General features: G+C 34.3%; 1 protein-coding gene across 1 annotated transcript in view; it reads right to left on the minus strand.

Moving 5' to 3' along the window:
* The window catches only part of STRN3 (striatin 3), a 105221-nt gene that overhangs the window by 60146 nt on the left and 21048 nt on the right, over positions 1 to 24027 (minus strand). The window contains exon 2 of the mRNA XM_054577905.1: positions 413 to 516. Within this exon, the coding sequence (XP_054433880.1) occupies positions 413 to 516 (104 nt within the window). The remainder of the gene's footprint in view (positions 1 to 412; positions 517 to 24027) is intronic.

Consider the following 24027-nt stretch of genomic DNA (forward strand, 5'->3'; position numbering starts at 1 on the left):
TTAAAGAAAATGTTTTTTTTCCTTCTGCAGTTAAGTAACTACTGGTAGATTTTGCCAACAACAAATAAAACAATATGAACATGTTTCTTCAACTTAACTTGCAAAGGAAGTTGGAGGAAAAAATTTACTGCTATAAAAGGAAAAACAAAAGGTAAATTACTCAACTAACATACATACCCAAGTAAAAATAAAAACCTGGATCTTTTAAAAAAAATGCTGAAACTTAGAGTCTATAAAACAAAAGGTATTTCAATGTAAAGATTTTAACCTTTTTTTCTTTTATAACTCTCAAATCAAAATATCATCTATTTTAGGCAATTTTATATCTTTCAAAAACCTTGTATAATGATATAAAAGAGATGAATAATGTTCTAATTTATTTCATTCATGTAATAAAATGAGACACACATACCTTTCTTGTTTTAATGCGTACTCTAACATCTTTATTCTTCTTACTAAATCCTTCTTCAAGTTTTCTTGACCTTTTCTTTCTCCTTGCAAAAATGCTATTCGGGCCTAAAAATATAAATGGTCAATTTATTTTCATTTTTTCTTAACTATACACAGGAAAATAAAAGGAAGACAAGTTAACTTCTGCACTTTTATTCATGACAGCAAGACTTAAAATTCATAGAAGTAGTCAAACTTTGTTATATAACACAATCGCTTTAAAAATAAAGATACTACAAATTAACTACGTGCTTATAATCCTTAGTCACTAATACTAGTAATTTTACAGGATCCTGAAAGAAATGTTTTTGGCTATTACGAGTACTGCTATTATGAATCCTTAGTCACTAATACTAGTAATTTTACAGAATCCTGAAAGAAATGTTTTTGGCTATTATGAGTATTATAGATTATGAGTAATCTATAAACACATGTATACACTTTTTCTGTAAATGTATATTTTCATTTTTGGGGGGTATACATACCAAAGACTCAAAGACCCATGCTGGGTCATATGGTAACTCTACATTTCCTTTTCTAAAGAACAAACTGTTTTCCAAGATGGCTGTGCCATTTTACATTCCTTTCAGCCATGCATGAGAATTTCAACTTCTCCATATCCCCACCAACACTTGTTATTGTCTTTTCTTTTTATTATTATTAAAGTCATCCCAGTGGATGAGAAGTGGTATGTCATGGTTTTGATCTGCATTCCCCTGTTTTTTAAAAATGATTTTATTTATTTTTAGAGGTGGGGAGGGAGAGAGGGAGAGAAACATCAATGTGTGGCTGCCTCTCGCAGGCCCCTTACTGGGAACTTGGTCTGCAACCCAGGTATGTGCCCCAACTAGGGATCAAACTGGTGACACTTTGGATCACAGGCATGTGTTCAATCCACTGAGCCAAACACCAGCCACGGCTTAACGGTATCTAATTCCTGACGTGTACGTCACAAAAAACTAAAAATAACATTATATTCATAAGTAGGTATTTTTCCCAAATGAGATATTGTTCCAAAAACCAGTAATAAATGCCCACTGTCATCAAATAAGTTCTCTATTATCCTTTTTAAAAAATCATGTAAAATCACTCACAACTTTGTAACACCTTAGAAATTATAGATAGATACACAACACTTCAACTATGTAACACTCCTAATTACAAGTTTTTAAGTACAAATAAAGGTCTAGGAGGAATGGTAAAAATTCAGAACCTAATACAGGGCGGGACAAAAGCAGGTTTATAGTTGTTTTTCACATGGAAAAATAATACAATAATTAATAAATAAATACACGAATAAACTGTTCCACATATTCACAACTGTAAACCTACTTTTGCCCCACCCCGTAGTCTAAGATCCTAAAGAAAAAAGTAGCATCTATGACTCTCTTAAGTTATGGGGGGCAAAGGCAAAATATGTCAGTATCACACCTCGATATGTCACTTTCAGCTTTAAGAAATTGAGTTTTTCTATAGTATCAGTCACATACTATAGAACCATAACATGACTCCAATTTTCAGATCTCATAAGAACTCTACAATTAGCCATGTAAAAAGATAAAAGAAACTCATTTTATTGTTTCATAAGTAGTAGTAATTGATTTTTCTGATTGAGAAAGGCATTGCAAACTAAGTGAAACTTACAATGTACTGTAAGGGATTACAAAGAAAATATTACAAAATGGTAATACGTCCTATTAGAATCTTCTACCGTTGTGACAATTTGTTCTCACTTTTCTTTGCCATTTTCATATTTAAAAACATCCATACATAATCTAGTAAATTAAAAAAACAAGCACAAACCACACACACACACACACAAATGGAAAATCTCATAGCAACTTCTAAACAGAATCTGAAGGGAGATGATTCAAAGACACAGGACAAAGATGAGATTTTATTAAAACAAAACCTTTACCAAAAGTAACTGGAGAGGGTTGTAAAAAGCAGATGACAGGTAAGTCATAAGTACTAGAACTGACCTTTTGACCTTTTATTTACCAAGTATCTAGACAGATACTTAGTCAAAAAAAGGTAAAGGAAAAGTCTGAGAGTAGTAATAAAGACCAATTAAATATAAGAGATTTGGCATTTGGTAAAAGCATCACTGACAATGAACTTTTCAACTATTTTTACAGGTCATAAAGCACCACTAATAGAATCATCTCTGCAAATACTTTAAAAACTAACCTCAAAAAATATCTTTAAAATGGCATCAAAAACCAGAAATATGTAAGAATAAACCAATAAAGATGCACAAGATCTCTGCATGAAAAACTTAAAACTTTGAGACATAAAAAGATAATCTAAATGCACAAGCAGACTCCCTACTGAGAAACACCAATTTTCATACAAACTAACCAAGACAGTTAATGTAATTCCAATTAGAAACTCCGAGAAAGAGAGAGAGAGAGAGAGAGAGAAAGAGAGTGTGTGTGTGTCAGAGAGAGACAGAGACAGAGAGACAGAGACAAAGAGAGAGAGAACCTTGACAAGATGATTTTAAAATTTACAAAGAAAATAAAATTGCCAATCACAAGCAATACTACTGTAAAGGGTGAGGTGGTAGAACTTGTCCAGTCATCAGAATGCATTATTATAAAGCTATAAAAACTAAGATGGTGACTGGTGCAGGGAAAGACAAATAGATCAAAGATACAAAAAAAACAAAGCCCAGAAACAAACCAACGCACAGAAGGTCACATGATTTATGAAAGGTAGAAAGTTTTAGAACACTGAGGAAAGAATGGTTATTCCAAAAAATGGTGCTCACACATCATTCCCAGGAGGATTATAGATCTAAATGTTAAGGCAGAACAATAATGCTTTTAAGATGTAACATGTTATCTTCATAGTCTCAGATTAAGAAAAGAATTCATGAAGACAAAAGCATTAACCATAAAAAAAGGATGGATAAATTCATCACTAAAAAAACTTCTGTTCAAGCTAAAAGCAGGGATTGGCAACCTACCACAGGCTTGTTTTTGGAGTGCCCAGAAAAAAAACTGCTTAAAAAATAAACAACAAACAAAAGAAGAATAAACCACACGTACCCAATGTGGCCTGCAGGGCCCAGTATATTAACAATTCAAGTTTGCAAACTTCCTATACCAGTATTAGACAAAAACAGACTTTAACCAAAAGGTTGTAAGACATAAAGACATTACATATTAATAAAACATTCAAAACAGCAAGATTTAACAATTATAAAGAGCCATATACCTAATGCAATCAAAACTGACAGAATTAAAGAGAGAAATAGACAGTTCCACAGTAATAGCTGGAGATTTCAATACCCTAGTCTTAATAACTAATAAATGAAACAGACAGAATATAAGGAAATAGAGGACTTGACCAATGTAGTAAATTAACTAGATCTAATACCCATAGAACTGTCTACCCAACAACAACAATATATTCTTCTCAAGTTCACATGGATATGAGGTCGCAAATTAAGTCTTAATGGATTTAAACAGATGTATCTTTAAAAAACAAAACAAAATTCTTCTGACCAAATAGATGAAATTCAGAAATCAGTAACAAAAACAAAGCCAAAAAGGACACAAATTTGTGAAAATTAAATAGCACATTCTTAAATCACCAATGGAACAAAGAAATCACAAGGAAAACTGGACAAAAACGAAAACAAAACACAACATGAAAATTTGTAAGACACAGCAAAAGCAGTGCTGAGGGGAAATTTTATAGTTATAAAAGCTTACATTAAAAAAAAAAAAACATTGAAAAGAGCCCTGGCTGGGTAGCTCTGTTGGTTAAAGTGTCGTCCCTGATATGCCAGGGTGTGAGTTTGATCTCCAGTCAGGGCACGTACAAGAAGCAACCAATAAATGTTTAAATAAGTAGAAAAACAGATCAATCTCTCTGTTTCTTTCTCCTTCCCTTCCTCTAAAATCAATAACTTAAAAAATTATTTTTAAAATAATCTCAAATCAATAAAATACTTTGCAACTTAAGGAAAAAGAACTCAGTAGAAGAAAAGAAATACTTAAGATTAAAACAGATAAATAAAATGGAGGATGAAAAACAGAAAATAATATTAAAAGACTTAATATCAATCCTTCTAAAACATTTCCAAAATCTGAAGAGTGAACACTCCTTAACTCAATGAGGCTAGCATTGCCCCAATACCAAAGCCAGATAACAACACTACAAGAAAACTACAAACCAAATATCCGTTACAAACATTGATGCAAAAATCCTCAACAAAATGCTAATAAATCAAACTCAGCAGCACGTAACAAATATTACACATCATGACCAGGTGAGATTTATTCCTGGAATGCAAGGAAAATTCAATGTAAGAAAATCAATCAATACCCTATACTACATTAAAAGAGTAAAGGAAGAAAAACCACAGGAGCATTTCAAATGATGCAGAAAAAGAATTTGACAAAATTCAATACCCTTTCATGATAAAAGGCACTCAACAAACTAGAAATAGAAGGAAATTATCTCAACATGATAAAAACATATATGAAAACCTACAACAAACATCATACTGAATAGTGAAAGACTGAAAGCTTTGCCTCTGACATCAGAAGAGAACAAGGACGCCTACCTTCAACACCCCTATTTAGCATAACAGAAATACTAGCCAGAGCAATGAGACAAGAAAAAGAAATGAGAAGAATCCAAATTAAAAAGAAGTAAAATTATCTTTGTTAACATATGCTTGTATGTTCAAACCCCATAGATTCCATAAAAACCTGCTAGGACTAACAAATTCAGCAAAGTACCAAGATACAGTCAACACACAAAATTTAGCAGCATTTCTGCCCTGGCAGCATGGCTCAGTTAGTAGGAACATCATTCCATGCACCAAAGAGCTGCCAGTTCGATCCCCAGTTAGGGCGTGTTCAAGAGGCAAGCAGCTGATGTGTCTCTCTCACATCTATGTTTCTCTCTGTCTCTACCCCACTTCTCTCTCTAAAATCAATGGAAAAATGTCCCCAGGTAAGGGTAAAAGAAAAAAAATCTACAGCATTTCTATATACTATCAATGAAAAATCATAAAAGGGAATAATAAAAGCAATTCCATTTACTGTAGCATTGAGAAAAGTACTTAGGAATTAACTTTACCGAGAAGGTGAAAGGATGGTACAATGAAAACTACAAAACAGTGCTGAATAAAATTTTTTAAAAAAGGGAAAACATTTCCTGTTCATGGATTGGAAGACATTAAAATATCAATACTGTCCAAAGTGATCCACATATTCAAAACAACCCCTATCAAAATCCCAACGACATTTCTTGCAGAAATAAAGAAATCCATCCTAAAATTTACATGAACGCTCTAGGGACACCCCTAAAACAAAAACAATATTGAGAAAGAACAAAGTCAGAGGCCTCACACTCTCTAATTACAAAACATACTATGAAGCAACAGTAATCAAACATATGATACTTGCAAAAAGATACACATATAAACAAACAGAACAGAATAGAGAGATCAGAAGTAAACCCTTATATGTGTGGTCAAATGATCTTAGACAATGGTGCCAAGCCTATACAATGAGGATAGACCTGTCTCTTCAACAACTGGAATTAGGAAAATAATATCCGCATGAAAACAAAGTTGGACCATAACCTAACACCATATACAAAAATTAACTAAAAAAATAGATCAAAGCCCTAAACGTAAGACCTAAAGCTATAAAATTAGGAGAAAATATAGGACGAAAGTTTCACAACTTATATTTAGCAATTTCTTGGATATAACACAAAGGCACAGGTAACAAAAGAAATTATGAACACAGTGGACTTGATAAAAATTAAAAACTTTTGTGCATAAGTGAACACTATCAACACAGTGAAAAAGCAACCTATAAAATGGAAGGAAATACTTGCAAATCACGCTATCTGATAAGAGATTAGTATTTAGAATATATAGATTTCTAAAAGTCAACAAAAGCCCAATTTAAAAATAAGCAAAGAATTTGGACAGATAGTTCTCCAAAAATACAAACAGCCAATAAGTATATGAAAAGGTTCTCAACATCACTAATCATGGGGGATGGGGGGGCGGGGGGAGGAGGTACTGGTGGGGAGAAACCACAATAAGATACCACCTCACTAGGATGGCTACTATTTTTTTTTTTTTTAAAAGGGCAGCAAGCAAATGTTGAAGATTTGAAAAGAACTGGAACCCTTATGTATTGCTGGTATAAACGTAAAATAGTACCGCCACTGTGGAAAACAGCATGGTAGTTCCTAAAAAAAATAAATATAATTATCATATGTACCAGCGATTCCACTTCTCAGTATCTTTCCAAAAGAACTGAAAGCATAACCTTGAAGAAATATTTAAACACTCATGTTAATAGTAGCTCTATTCATAATAGCTAAAAACCCGGAAGCAACGCAAGTGTGCATCAACCGATGAATGGATTAGTACAACAAATAGTAAATATTTACAAACATGGTAGATATTAACACAACTATAACTGCTTTACAGATGAATTTAAAGCCAATTTAAAGAAAGAAAATCTCAGGGTGGCTAAAAAAACAAGACAACTATATGCTGCCGAAAAGAAACCCACATTAAATATAAATGCAGACAAAGGATAGGTTAAAGAGAAAAATAAAACATGCAAACACTAAACAAAAGAGAGTTACATTAACTGCAGACAAAGCAGACTTCACATGAAGGAAAATTATTAGGGATAAAGAGAAACATCACATAATGATAATGGGGTCAATTCTCCAAGAAGGCAAAAATAATCCTTAACATGTATGCGCCTAACAACAGTGTAAAATTATGAGACAAAAACTGATAGGATTGCAAGAAAAAAAATAGATTAAGCCACTACTACAGCTGGGGACTTCAACACCTCTCTATCACTAAATGATAGCTCTAGCATGTAGAAAAATCAGAAAATCAGGAAACTGACATCAATAAAATACTTCAAGCAACAACAGCAGAATACACATTCTTCTCAAGTTCATAGGGAACGTTCACCAAGACAGACCACCCTTTGGACTGTAAGAACACCTTAACAACACTTCTAAACTTCTAAACTTCTAAATTTAAAAGATTAGAAGTCATACAAGTGTGTTCTCCACTCTGGCAGTGTCTTCTATTGTATTTTGCCTTGTATAACATGCACCCATGTTTTTGGCCCAAACCTTCAGAGGAAAAAAAAATCTTTCACTTAAATTTTTAAACTCAACTATTTGTTTATTTATATGTAAATACTTGCTTTATATATTATAAAGGAATTTCAGCATTTATTTTTGAAGTTGGATACCGTTGTTGCTTTCTAGAGATACACTTTTAACGCATAAGCATAAATAAAGGAATTAAAAACATTTATATAGATACAGAATTAGTACTACCTATGTATAATGTGCATCCTTATTCTTCCCTCAGGAATTTGGGCAAAAAAGTACGTATTATACATGGCAAAATATAGTAACTGGCTTTAAATTCACATTTAAAGTGCTTATTGATATAGTTAGATCAATATACACAAGATTAATAACTTTCCTATTCATTGCACTTGTTCTTTATCATCTTTTTCTGTCTTTTGTGGTTTTAATTGAGCATTTAAAAAAAACTTTTACTAATTTATTTTTAGAGAGAGGGACAGGGAGAGAGGAAGAGAGGAAGAGAAACGTCGATGGGCGAGAGAAACACCAATCGGCCACCTCTCACACACCTTTAACCAGGGACTGGCCCGCAACCCAGGCACATGCTCTGACCAGGAACTGAACTTCAACCCCTCCTCCGCTTGCTGGATAACATCCAACTCACGGAGCCATAACCAGTCAGGGCTAATTGAGCACTTGATCTTATTCCATTTGTATGTCCTCTCAGACCACAATGGAATTACACTACGAATCAATAAAAGACAGTTGGAAAAATCTCAAAATACATGGAGATTAAATAACACACTTTTAAGTAATACATAGTCAAAGTACAAAGAGAAATTTTTAAGTATTTTTAACTAAATGGAAAGGCTAAAAATCAAAATTTGTGGGAAAGCACAAGGAAATTTATAGGGAATCTATGTATCAGAAAAGATCTAAAATTAACAAGTTAGCTTACATCTTAGCGAAGTAGAAAAAGAATAGCATTATAAAGTCAAAGCAAGCAAAAAAAAAAAAAAAAAAATTAGAGCCGAAATCAGTAACATGGAAAACAGTAAAGCATTAAGAAAATCAATTAAGCTGATTCTTTGAAAAGATCATAAAATTAACTTCTAGTCAAGCTAACCAAGACACAAATAACAAGTAAAAAATAGGTCATCACTATAAATCCCATGGACAATTTGGATAATAAAGAAATATTATGAACTCTATGCCCACAAACTTTATTTTTAATTTACTGAGGTAATATTGGTTAATAACATATATAAATTACAGGTATGCAACATTATAATTAGAGATCTGTATACTCTATCTGCATGTTCACCACTAAAAGTCTATTTTCTCCACTAACATATACCTGACAATTTTTTTAAAAAAAAATTCAAGTATAGTCGACATATAGTACTGTTACTAGTTTCAGGTGTACAACATAGTGATTTGACATTTATATACATTACCAAGTAATCCCCATAAGTCTAGGAGCCATCTGTTGCCATACAGTTATTACAATATTATTAACTATATTCCCTATGCTGTATATTAAATCTCTGTGATGTATTTATTTTATAACTGTAGATTTGTACCTCTTTAGCTCCTTCACCTTATTTATCCATCCCCCACCTCCTCTCACCTCTGGTAACCATCGGTTTTGTTTCCTGTGTCTATGGGTCTGTTTCTTCTTTGTTATGTTTGATTTTTAAATTCCACCTATAAATGAAAACATACTGTATTTGTCTGTCTTTGTCTCATACTTCATTTAGCAGAATACCTTCTATCATTCCATGTTGTTGCAAATGTCAAGATTGCATTCTTTTTTATGGCTCAGTGATATTCCATTGTTCATATATAGTACATCTTCTTTATCCATTCATCTATCAAGACACTTAGGTGTTCCCATATCTTGGCTATTTTAACTAATGCTGCAATGAACATAGGGGGGCATAAATTAGTGTTTTCATTTTGGGGGGAAAAATATTCAGAAGTGAATTTGCTGGGTCATATGGTAGTTCTATTTTTGAGTTTTTGAGGAATCTCTGCCCACAAACTTGTTATCTCAAATGAAATAGACCAAATTATAAAGATACAATCTATCAAAATTAATACAAATAAAATAGATCATTTGAATAGTCCTGTATCTGTTAAAGGAATTGAATCAATAATTAATAACCTTTCAAACCAGAAAGCACCAGGCCATGATGGGCTCACTGGTAAGGTCTACTAAACATTTAAGGAAAAAATAATACCAATTCTCTACATCTACTCAGGAAATAGAAGTAAAGGGTATACTTGTTAACTAATTTAATGAAGTCAGCACTACCCTTATCCTAATACCAAAACCAAACAGACATCATAAGAAAGGAAAACTATTGACCACTATCTCTCATGGATGTAGAGGAAAAAAATCCTCAACAAAATATTAGCAAATTGAATACAACTATATATACACACATACATACATGCATGCATACATATAAAATTATATAACAAGTAAGATTTATTTTGAGTATGCAAGGTTGGTTCATCATCTGAAAATCTACTAATGTAATCTCCACTGTTAATTGGCTAAACAGTCTAAAGAAGAAAAAAACTATGACCATATTAATAGATGCAGAAAAAGCATGTGACAAAATCAAACACCATTCCTGACAAAAATTCTCAGCAAACTAGGAATACATGGGAACTTTTGCAACTTGATGAAAATCACCTATCAAAAACCTACATCTAAGTATCCTAATGAATGGTAAGAAACTGGATGATTTCCCTCCTAAAATTGGGAACAAGGAAAGATGTTCCCCTTCACCACTCCTAGTCAACATCATACACAAAGTTCCAGCTAATGCAATAAACAAGAAAAGAACATTTTAACTGAACGATACACAGAAGATTAGCATGGTTCCTGTGCAAGGACTGTCATGCAAATTTGTAAAGCATTCCATTGTAGAAAATAAGGAAGGAAGGAAGGAAGGAAGGAAGGAAGGAAGGAAGGAAGGGAGGGAGGGAGGGAGGGAGGGAGGGAGGAAAGAGGGAAGGAGGAAGGGGCGAGGAGGGAGGGAAGAAAAGTTTCAAGTGCCCCAATTAAGAAGAAATGAGACCGTTAGCAGATGGCATGAATGTCTATATAGAAAATTCTAAAGAATTAACAATGACAAAAAACTCCTACATTTAATAAGCAATTATAGCAAGGTTGTGGAATACAAGATTAATATACAAAAGTTAACTGCCTTCCCATACGTCATCAATGAAAACTGGAATTTGAAATAAAACTGAAAACCAAATCAATTCATATTCACAACAAAAAAATTGTGTAGGTATAAGCCTAACAAAAGATGCACAGAGAGCTGTACGAAGTAAAGTAGCCAAACACACACACACACACACACACACACACACACACACACACACACACACACCCCCATGAACGAAATCAAAGGTTTAAATAAATTGAGAAATATTCCATGTATATATATACATTAATAGAAAGCCTTAATATTTTGAGATGTTGACTCTTCCCAATTTGATCTGTAGATTCATTGCAATCCCAACAAAAATTTTAGCAAGTTATTTTGCAGTTATCAGCAAACTGAGTCTAACCTTGATATAGAGAAGCAAGAGACTCAGAATAACACAATAGGAAAGAGCAGCAAAGTCGGAAAACTGATGCTACCCGACTTCAAGACTTACTATATCTATATATCTGTATCTTCCTCTCCTTCCTCCCTCCCTCCTTCCCTGTATATAATACACACTTATATTTATACTATGTGTGTATACAACAGCTGTCTGGAAAAAGGCTAGCCACTGTTAACATAATGAGAATGGTTTGCACAACACTAACATAATCCAGCAGCCAAGGAGAGTGGACTGGAATGTGCATGCGTGAACAATGACAACTTTATTGTCCTAGTCAACAAGGGCAGTAGATGTCGTTGAGTGAGCATGTGTACTGTGTGGACATCCCATTCAAAATGTCTGAGAGAGTACAGCAATGAATCTGCACCAAATTTTACATTAATCGTAAACATTTCTCAGTGGAAACTATTTGGATGATTCAGAAGACTGCAGCTATATGGACAGCTTCATCAGGACAATGTGCCTGCTCATGCATCTCACCTCGTGTAAATTTTTTTTGCGAAACATCAAATCACCTGGTGACTCAGCCCCCCTACAGCCCAGATTTGGTGCCCTGAGACTTCTGGCTTTCCCAAAACGAAAATCATCTTTGAAAGGGAAGAGATTTCAGGAAATTTCAATGAGGTTCAGAAAAATACAACAGGGCAGCTGATGGTGATTGGGAGAGCTACGTGAGGTCCCAAGGTGCCTATTCTAAAGGGGACTAAGGCATCATTATCCTATGCACTATGTTTCTTCTATTTTTCATCTTCTTCAATTAATGTCTCTATTTTTCATGTGACATGGCTGGATACCTTCTGGACAGACCTTGCATATTCACTCTATATTAAATATATAATATACTGTATGTATAGTACAAAACCGTAAAACTTCTAAAACACAGAAGAAAGTCTAGGTCTGGTGATGAGTTTTAAAACACAAAACCCAAAAACATGACCCATGGGGAAAAAATGGGTAAGTTCGACTTTATTAAAACTGAAAACAGTTGTGTTCTGCAAAAGAAACAAAAGAATGAAAACACATGCTACGGACTGGAAGAAAATATTTGCAAAACACGTATGTGATAAAGGACAGGCATCCAAACTATCAAAACATTCTTAAAACAACAATCACTAATAACCAGCTCTTACTAACCACCCTATTTTTAAAAAGGCAAAAGATGTGAAGAGACATCTCACCAAAGAATATATATAGATGGCACACAGGCATATGAAATGTATGCTCCATATATCACTGTCATCAGAAAAATGTAAATGAAAACAACACTGAGATACCACTGCACATGCATTAGAATGGCTAAATCCAAAACGCTGGCCAGGATGTGGTACTAGAAACTGGCATTCATTGCTAGTAAGAATGCAAAATAATACAGCCACTTTACAAGATTTTTTGGCAGTTTATTACAAACTAAATATACTTTTACCATAAAATCCAGCAACCATGCTCTTTGGTACCTTTTTAAATATAAAGCCAGTGTTCATAAAACTCTGCCTATGAATGTTTACACCTGCTTTACTCCTAATTGCCAAAACTTGGAATCCAAGATATCCTTCCAAAGGTGAATAGATAAGCAAACTGTGGTATATCCATACATGGAAATATTATTCAGCAATAAAAAGAAATGAACTAACAAGCCATGAAAAGACAGGGAGGAACCTTAAATACATAGTTGTAAGCGAAGGATGCCAGGCTCAAGAGGCTACATTCTGCATGATTCCAACTATAAGACATTCTTAAAAAAAGGCAAAACTATAGAGACAGCTAAAAACACCAGAGGTTGCCAAGCCACTTCATTTTGGGTGGGGGGGCAAGGTTGGGGGCCAGGTAAGGAGTAAAAAAAACAGTTGAAGTACAGGTAATTTCTAGGGGTGGTGAAACTATATATTCTTTATGATGTTGTAATGGTGGTTCCATAACATTATGCTTTTGTCAAAACCCACAGACCGGTACAATGCACAATGAACCTTAAACTATGGCCTTTAACTAGTAATAATGTAAAATTGTTCTAAATAAAGTAGTCATTAACAAGTTTTGGTGAGGATGTGGAGAAACTGGAACTCTTGTGCACTACTGGCAAATTTATAATATGATGTAACTATTATGTAAAACAGTATGGAGGGTCCTCAAAAAATTAAAACTAGAACTACCACATACCCAGCAATTCCACTTCTAGGTATATATCCAAAAGAATTGAAAGTAAGGTCTCGAGGAGGTATTTACACATTCATGTTTATAGCAGCCCTGTTCACAACAGCCAAATGGCAGAAGCCAATCAACTTTCCCATCAAACAGATGAATGGATAAACAAAATGTGGTATATACATACAAAGGCATATTATTCAGCCTTAAATGACAAGGAAATCCTGGCACATGCCACATCAATAAATTTTCAGGACATTATGCTGTATCAAATGAGGCATATAAAAAGACAAATACAGTATGATTCCATTCTTATGAAGTACCTATAGCAGTCCAATTGATAGAAACAGAAAGTAGAAAGGTGCTTACTGGGGAGGGGGCTGGGACACAAGGAATAGTTGTTTAATAGGTTTAAAGTTTCAGATTTGCCAGATAAAAGTGTTCTATCTCAACACTACTAACTGTACACCTAAACACGGGTAAGATGGCAAATGCTTTTTTTAATCCTCTCCTGAGGATGTTTATTGACTGTTTTTTTAAAGAGAGAGGAAAAGGAGGAAAGACACAAAGAAATACTGATTTTTGCCTCCGACATACACCTCGATCAGGAATCAAACCTGCAACCTTTTGGTGTACACCAAATGATACTCCATCCGACTTAGCCTCCCGCCCAGGAGTAGCACAACTTTTTAAAATAGTCTTTTTGAGAATCAAAAAAACAAAAAAACAGACAAAACAAAAAAACACACCAAGGATAGTGTAAGCAGCCTCTGAGACTACTTCAAGCATTCCAATGTTCATATCAAAGGGGTACAAGAAGAAAAGGAGAAAGAGTAAGAAATTGCAATCTATTTGAAAAAATAGTGAAAGAAAACTTCCTTAATTAGGTGGAAGGATATAGACATACAAGCCCAGGAAGTACAGAGAGATCCAAACAAGATGGACACAGAGAAGGCCACACTAAGATACATCATAATTAAAATACCAAAGGTTAAAGATAAAAAGAGAATCCTAAAAGCAGCAAGAGAATAGCAGGTAGTTAGTTACCTACAGGGGAGTTCCCGTAAGACTGTCAACTAATTTCTGAAAAGAAACTTTGCAGGCTAGAAGGGATTGGCAAGAAATATTCAAAGTAATGAAAAGCCACGACCTACAGCCAAGACTACTCTACCCAGCAAAGCTATCACTTACAATCGAAGAGCAGATAAAGAGCTTCATAGACAAGAAAAAATTAAAGGAGTTCATCATCACCAAACCATTATTATATGAAATGTTAAAGGGACTTATTTAAGAAAAGTCAAAACTATGAACAATAAAAGGGCAATCAATATGGATCAACAACCGAATCTAAAAAAATAAACTAAGCAAACAAGAACAACAGAGACAAAATCATGGATACAGAGAATGTTTTGATGGTTGTCATATAGGAGGGGGGTGTGGGGAAATGGCTGAAGAGCTAAGGGTATTAAGCAATACAAATAGGTAGTTAGAGATGAGCCATGGGGATGTAAAGTACAGTATAGGAAAGGGAGTAGCCAAAGAACTTATACACGTGAACCATGGACTTTGTGAATAAATCCATGGGTCATGTGTACAAGTGTGGGGATTGCCTGAGAGAGTGATGGGTGCTGGGTAGAGGGGGATAAAGGGGAAAAATTGGGACAACTGTAATAGCATAAACATACAATAAATAAAATATAATTAATATTTATTTTTTAAATAAAATATAATTAATATTTTAATTAATATTTATTTCTTTAAATAAAATAATTTAATAAATAAACATCTTTGTAAAAAAGGCAAACCAGATGGAAGAAGGTATTTGTAAAACATACGCATATAGTTGAGAATGGGCTCACAGACATAACTTCTATCCTCTCCCCAAAATGACACACTACCTTTTTAAAAAAGACATCCTGATAGAAATACTGTAAAAAGACACTACAAGATCACAAAATATTGAAATGGCCCGTTAAGATACAAAACAGTTCTTAATCTCAATAGTACTCAGAGAAGTATAAATTAAAAATACAAAAAAATAACAAAATACTAGATTGGCTAAAAATTTTTTAAATCTAACTGTACTCTTTGTTGAGGAAGGTATGAATCAACAGATACTCCCATAAACAACTTATGAGACCATAAATTGGTATAGCCACCGTGGAAAAGTTTTTCATTATTTATTAGAGTTGAAGATACAAATATATTAAAATTAAAAATATCCCTAGAGATATATCCAAAAGAAAGGCAGGTATGTATGTGCATACTAGGAGACCTATAAAAATATACTCCCAGGACCATTTTTTTGTAATAGCCAAAAACTGCAAAACAATCTCAATATAAGTCAATTAGAAAACATAAATCATGGTATATTAATACAATGAAATATTACAGAGCTACAAACAATGCAGATGAAACATAATGTTTAGGAAAAAAGCAAGACACAAAAGACAATATTCTATATAATTCCATTTATAAAAAGTTCACTATCAGGCAACACTAAAGTAATGAGCAATGCACACTTACGATAGTATATAAAGTTAACATTTAAAGAAAAGCAAGGAAATGATGCTGCAAAGTCAGGACAGTGGTTACCCTTATGTGGGAAGTAGGCAGTGGTGATTTAGAAGACACAGGCTGTAAGACTTCTGGGGGGCTGGCAATGCTCTACTTCTTGACCTCCCCAAAAATGCTATCATGGTTGTTCTCTTTATAATTGGTTAAACTGTGCAATGTTTCATACATTTTTCTGTAAACAAACTGTATTTCCCAATTTTAAAATGTTTTAAAAATTAACCTCACTCTTAAGGGTTATATTTAAGAAGTGTTTTTTTGGCCCTGGCCAGGCAGTTCAGTTGGTTAGAGCATCATTCCAACATGCCAAGGTTGCAGGTTTGATCTTTGATCAGGGCACATACAAGAATCAACCAATGAATGCACAAATAAGTGGAACAACAAATCGATGTCTCTTTTTTCCTCTCTTCCGCTCTCTCCATCTGAAAGTCAATATATTTTTTTTAATTTTAAAAAGGTGCATTTTTATTGTGAAGATAAGGTCAAGGATCTAGGTCCTTTAAGAGGAGAAAAAGGTTCTACAATAATACATGTAGTAACTTCAATAAAAGGACTTTTTCAGGAACCAAACTCAATTAATTTTAATATGTTCCTAATTATTTTACTTTAAGAGTGTAAGAGTAGATGATTAACTTGAAATCCCTCACTACGAACACACGGTACAGGCAAAAATGAACTTTTATAAATTGGTTTCCATATCCAATCTCAGTTAATTCAGAGTGACAAACCTTATTATTGATTTTTAAAGTAATTTTTCTTCCTTTGAATACAGGTACAGGTACTCATTGGGACCATATTTTATCACCTGAGATTACCGAACAATCCGGATGTGTTTATAACATGAGAATCTAAAAAAATTACTTGATATTGACAGATCACTTAATTGCAAGGCCGCTAGGGGTCACCAGTGCAAAACAATCAACACTGATTTAGCTAATATCAGCCTAACATTTCACTATTACTGTAGTTTCTAGTGTTTCTAAAATAAAGTATCTTGCTTAAAACAAAGAAATTACTTTAAAAAATTGGTTTTACCTTAAAAAAATTTTAAATGCAAACACCAGATACAGGTGAGTTTTGTTTTATTTAATGATTTTAAGACTTTCTTTAGAACTTTTTGAATAACTAAGAAATACTTAGAAACTACACCACCATTAAGGAACAAATTTCAGCTTTGAAAGCAAATTAAAAACAAAACCAGGGTATAGAAACTAATAAATGCTTAACTCCACTACTGAAAATAGTAGGCTGTCAACAATTGTTAGTGCCCTCGCCCCTTAACAGTCAACTAAAATTATACATGTAATTCTATTCCAAGCACTTAATACTTTGGGTTAAGCAAGATTCAACTATAAATAATTTAAGCTATAAGTATACAGAGTCAGCTGGCCCACTGATATTTTATATAGAACATAAACACAAAAATCTCGTATCATACAAAGGTTTCAAAACCTAGCTAATTAATAGAATCACTGAGGAACTTAGATTTTAAACACACACACACACGCGCACACACACACACACACACACACTCTTATCCTCATAATTCAGTGTGTTGATTCACTGCACAGAAATCTTTCTATAATTAACTAGTAATACAAACTGTCAGTTTCCCACTTAACAAGGTGCATGCAAAAGGCATACTCTTTTCAAGAAGAATAAACACCACCTCACACCTGTCAGAATGGCTATCATCATTAAATCAACAAACAAGTGTTGTCAAGGATGTGGAGAAAAGGGAACGAATCTTCTGTGCGCTGCTGGTGGGAATGCAAACTGGTACAGCCACTGTGGAAAGCAGTATGAAGTTACCTCAAAGAATTAAAAATGGAACTGCGTTTTGACCCACCACCGTCCCACTTCTGGGAATATATCTGAAGAAATTGCAACACTGATCCAAAAGAACATATACACCCCTACGTTCAATGTAACATTATTTACAATAGCCAAGATCTGGAAGCAACCCAAGTGTTCCTAAGTAGGTGAGGGGATTAAAAAGCTGTGGTACAGCTCTGGACATTGTGGCTCAGTTAATTGGCATGTCGGTCTGGTTAGATTCAAAGCCAAAGCACAAGCCTAGGCTGTGAGTGGGGTCCCTGACTGAGGCATGTTCAGGAGGCAGGGTATCAGACTTTCTCTCATCTCCACTCCCCCCCCCCCCGCTTCCTCTCTATTCTCCCTCCAACACCCCCGCCTCACTGCTTCCTCTCTTTCTGAAATCAGAAAAAGAAAAAAAGCATGGTACATCTACACAATGGAATACTACCTGGTCATAAAAGAAAGAAATCTTACCCCTTCTAACAGCAGGCATGTACCTAGAGAACATTATGCTAAGTGAAATAAGCCAGCCAGAGAAAGACAAGGACCATATGATTTCACTTGTATGCGGAACTTAACAAACAAAATAAAACAACAAAACAGAAACAGATTCATAAAGAACAGACTGCCAGCTGTCAGAGGGAAAAAAAGTTTTAAGAGTAGGTGGAAAAGGCGAAGGGATTAAAGGGGAAAAAAAATACCTCACAGACACAGACAACAAACAGTATGGTGATGACCAGAGGGGAAAGGGGGGAGGGGAGGTAGAAGAGGATATAAGGGGAATAAATGGTGATGGAAGGAGTTGACTTGGGGTGGTAAACACACAATAAAATATACAGATGATGTATTACAGAAATGTACACCTGAAACCTATAAATTTTATTAACTAACATCATCTCAATATGTTCAATAAAAAGTTAAAAAAAAAAAAAAGACAACACAGTAAGATGACACTTTATGCCCATAAGGAGGATGGCTACTACCCACAAAGTGGAAAATAGTTAAGTGCTGGCAAGGACATGGAGAAATTGGAACCTTCCTCCCTTGCTAGTGGGAATGTAAAATTGATGAAGCCACTGTAGAAAAATTTGGTGTGTCCTCAAAAATAATTAAACATTAAAAAAAATAAACAAAAAGTTTGCTTGCAACAGCTTGTAAAAATTTTTTTTCCAATTTTATAGTTGGTGAAGAATTCCAAGGAAAAGGAGGTACACCAACAAAATACTAAGATTTCCAGATGCAAATAAAACCTTTATTTTATTTTTATCTCTTCTATTTATAAAAGCTTAACTTTGTAATTTTTTAAACACCAGCACCATTCTCTAAAATCCCAGTCATTATACATGCAATAATCGATCTGCTTTAAACCAATTAAGTTATGTCTAAGCTCAGAATAAATGTACTCTGCTACTTCTAACATTTTATTGTTATTTATGTATCTTTGAAAAGAGAATAAAATTTTTGGACTATGGGTGGGTATTAATTTTTAAAAAACTAAGTAGTAAAGCCTTTTATATAAAGACTTTCATCTTTTGTTTTGTTTTGTTTTTTCTGCTGACAAGATTCTTTGCAGAAGTCAATAACAAGAATGTTGACTAAATGAAAGATTACTGCATTATCCAAAAATAACAAAATGGTTTTCACAGCTCTTTATAACTGGAGGGGAAAAACCATCTTTCTTCTTGTTGGAGGACAAACTTACATTCTTAAGACTGGTATGTTTCCTAAAACCATTTCTTAAGCCCCCAAAAGATATTACAAATTTTATAATAAAAATAAATTACAAATAAAAAATAATTTCACAAGCAAGACCTTAGTTTAACTTACTATTCTTTCTCTTAAAACTCAAAGCATTTTTAGTACAGTTATGTAATATGATTTTCACTAGTAGCAGTCCACATTCCTTTACCCAAATCCTTTAGGCCAGATGTGTGGTGGAAATTATTAGTAAAGTGTATATACCACATTTTACATAACACCTCCTCCAATGCAAATTGTGGCAGCAACAAAATCAAACATATGAATTTTCAGCAAATGTGATAAAGACAATTATTAGCCTCAAGTCACTTCAGGTAAGGTTTCTGCCATCCAATAGTTAACAAAAGCCTTATGATTTTCAGAACTTTTCACCACAGAATTGTAAATGAAAAGCTGGAAGAATAAACACCACAAATATGTCAAGTATGCTACCTGCCAAACATAGTTTAGGTATTTAAGTGTGTGCATTTATTTACTGCTCACAATGATCCTATGACTCGGTATTATTTCCCTTACTCTTATGGAAGACCCAAATTGGCTACAAAGAGGTTAAGTAACTTGATCAGTATCACAACAATGGCAGTGGAGGCAATAAAACTTCAACCAGGCAGTCTCACTCCACAGTACCTTCTCCTGTTCACCAAGCTATTGATAAAAAGCTCCTCAAAAGAACTGGGACAGAAAATCAGCTAGAGAGATATAGGCAGAATTCATAATCTCAGGATGCTTGCTACCAGCTCCCTTTCCAAACCAAAAGCAGACACCAATAACTTTGCCTCAGAGTTAGAAAAGAGTTCTTAACATAACAGAGGCTCCAGGTAGCCATAACAAAACTATCTGAATTGGCAAGCAGGATGAAGAATACCTGCCAGCCCAATTTCGTACTAAGAATATTGAAATACTAAACCAAATCAATTGTCCTTGTTTTACCACTATGTAAACAAACACTACTAAAACATAATTCCATAAAAGTATGAATATTTGTCTTTTATTCACTGATACATTCCTAGTATGCAGAACAGTGCCTGGCATATGTAAAAACAATATTTGTTGCTTAATGAATGAATGAAGTAATAATTACAGTTTCTCAACTGTAAAATATGGAAATGACCATATAGGTACAATCTCTAGCGGAATCTCAAACCCAGAAGTACTTAATTCATCTATGATAAATGACATTCTTTTTTAAAATGCAGAGGTTTTTCACACAAATAAAAGGAAATTTCACTTTGGTTCAGTAAGAATGTTTGTGATACTAGAAGTTTTGTTTATCTAGTCTATTAATTCAGTACATTAATGATCAAAATTAAGAATATATTTAAGACATTTAAGAAACCAAGCATGAAGAAACTAGAAGAATCATAATTTAGGAGTTAGGTGTTTATACACACATTTCTGTTGTAGTACTAATCCTCTTCATGTACAGTTATTTAACCGGAATTTTTAAATTTCCAAGGGGAAAAAAACCTGAACACAATCCCTGATATACTCAGATATTCACCTAACCTTAAGAAAGTCAATGAAGAAAACAATAATGTTTTTTGGAAATGCCCTGTAATAGCTCACGTAGACATTATTATTTATTGAAAGCTTCCCCAAGATGGGACATCTCTGATTTGGTCCAGAGCTACCATAGCCACCAATATGGCCAGATACCCTGGACTTTCCTTCCCTAGAATTCAATAACATCTTCCCACAAGAAAGACCTATAAAAATTTTAAATTTACTTCTCTTCATGAAAAATCCTTGATAAGAAGTAAAACTTAGTTGTTAATAAGTAACAATTATCTGGTCGAGAAGAATGGCTTTTAAATATCTAGGGGAAAAATTATTCACCTGATTTCTTATTAGTCATGTTAAAATCATACATATATAACAATTAAAAGTAGTACACTGCTAGTGCAATTTTGGCACTGGGACTCTAACAGTTTAATGTATTGTACCCTTTAAAAGTAATGGATACTTAATGATATGAATAGACGAGAGCCAGGCATACAGAAATTCCTAGAATTTGTTTCTTTTTTATGGAACTATCTTTAACTCTTTAAAAATTGAATGCAATTCAGGAAGACTACTGTTTATTATTTATAAAAGACGGTTAAGATACTTGATCTTTAGTACTAGCTATCAAGTTTCATACACACTTTTTTTTTAAATAGGAAAATATGCCATCAAAGAGAATCTTCCAGATCCTTACATAAACGTATGTAATGATGATCCATATTTCAACATGTTTAGTTTTACCGTAAGACATAACAACACAATATGAAACTTGATAATTATTCCTGAAATTGGACTTGGGACAGGACAAGAAACTATAAACTAAGAAATAAGTTTATGTATCTTGTACACAGTTTCATAACAAAACAAAACAAAAACAAACCAAAACCAAAAATCCAGACTCAATCGCCAAGGAGCTAAACAGAAGCAATGTGACAGCACATCAGAGTACTCTAGCAGAGGCTTTCAGAGATGTTGTGACTCCTAAGATACCATACATAAACTTGACTTAAAAAAATATAAAAAAAGACTATGAGTACCAGAAAACGTGACCTTCGTTGTCTCCCTAAAACTGACACCGCACAGACTTCATCTGTGACAGTAATGAAAAAGGAAAGAATTGGGGATTAAGATAATTATGACTTATCTTACCCTAACAGAAAAGACACTAACCACTATCTAATTAGCTGCTTTGGGATTAAGTCAGCAGTATTCCTAGGCACTATTTTCATCAGCCTTTTACCAAGTATGATCATATCATTTAGCCTTGTTAAAATAAACAAGAAGGCCATTAGACTGAGCTGGCTTTAATACCTTAGTAGCCTACATAAGCAACCCAAAACCTAAGTCTGTATGTAATACCTCAAGGTTAACAAATCAAAACCTAAGGACAACCAATTGCAGCCAACTATGTTTTCCACTTAAGCTATAGCCAATCAAGTAATTTAATCACTTCGCATCTCCCTCTTCTCTTTCAGTATTTCCTGTCTCCTGTTTGTGGAGGGTTCGTAACAACTTCTGGTTTGTTGCTGCTCAATTCGTAACCAACTTTTGCTCAAATAAACCCTTAAAATTTTTAATATGCCTTAGTTTATCTTTTAACAGCCTGCAGTTATCACTATTAAAAGGTGATGTAGCCCTGACTGGTGGCTCAGAGTCAACCTGACTGGTGGTTGGAGTGTTGTCTCATACACCAAAAGGTTGTGGGTTCAATTCCTGGTCAGGGCGAGATCAGGTCATATAACCAATTGATGTTTCTCTCCCTCTCCCTTCCTCTCTCTCTAAAAATCAATAAACATATTCTTGGGTGAGGATTTAAAAAAAAAAAAAAAAGTGATGTAGAGTAGGACAAAGAAAAAGGAAACTCCGCTCTCCTCCGTTAGATTTTAAACTGCCTGAATAAAGGAACCATTTCAGGTGTTTGGTCCTGCCCAAAACATCCATACTCTGGAGCCATCTCTTGGTTTATGTAACATTGATTTCACTTTTGGTTTAACAGATTAATACATTAAAATTGCTATCATGTTTTATGGTCCAGTAACTGTGTAGTGGCTTTACTGCCAATAGCCACTCTTCTTGCTTGGGTAGCCTAGCTGGCAGTAAAACATGGTACTTGATATATGGGTCAGGGTTCAAAATCTGCAGGACTGCAGTATAGAATTTATGTTAACTATGGAGCAAATGTCTCCACGGATCTTTTGGACAGGACCAAATAACAGAACTTTTGGCATGGACCTTTTGGTGAGGACCAAATGTCTTTACAGACCTTTTGGACAGGACCAAATATTTGCTAATCAAAAGAACTTGTGTTCAACTTTGTATCAGAGTGCACTGCACATATGAATGTTGAAATAATATTAGTACTGATGTTCATTCTTGCAACAACTATTTATTGAATGCCTCCTACTGCTCTCGGGATACAACGATGCACAAGGCCAATATAATCCCTACTCTCACAGAGTTTACAGCCTACTGTAGGAGAGAGAGCAAACAGACTAGGCATGTGCAATGCAGTTTCATAAATGTTACGATAAAGGAACATTTTAGCCACATAAGAAAAGAACCTAATTTACATCTGCAGGCTAAAAGATGGTTTCCCAGAGAAAATGACAGCTAAACTTTGAACTAAAGAGGAATGAAGACAGTTCAAACAGGGGAGGAACGTTCCATGTGTAGAAAACAACACATGCAAAGGCCTGGAGGGCAAAGAGGATGCCCTAACTTTACCAGTTTAGGGAAACGAAGTATAACTGGAACTTTACAGGCACAACTCATTGTACTGCTCTTCACTTCACTGAAATTCACAGGTGCTGTACTTTTTAAAAATTGAAGGCAAGCCCTGACCATGGTGGTTCAGTTGGTTCAGTGTAGTTCGGAAAACTAAAAGGTTGCTGGTTCGGTTCCCAATCAGGGCACATCCCTGGGTTGTGAGTTTGGTCCCCGGTGCGGGTGTGTGTGAGAGGCAAATGATCAATGCTTCTCTCTCACATCAATGTTTCTCTCCTTTCTCCCTCCCTTCCCCTCTATCTAAAAATAAATAAAATCTAA

Source organism: Pteronotus mesoamericanus, unplaced genomic scaffold (assembly GCF_021234165.1).
Source record: "Pteronotus mesoamericanus isolate MK-2021 breed Mesoamerican mustached bat unplaced genomic scaffold, CSHL_Meso_final contig_46, whole genome shotgun sequence".
Taxonomy (NCBI): Eukaryota; Metazoa; Chordata; class Mammalia; order Chiroptera; family Mormoopidae; genus Pteronotus; species Pteronotus mesoamericanus.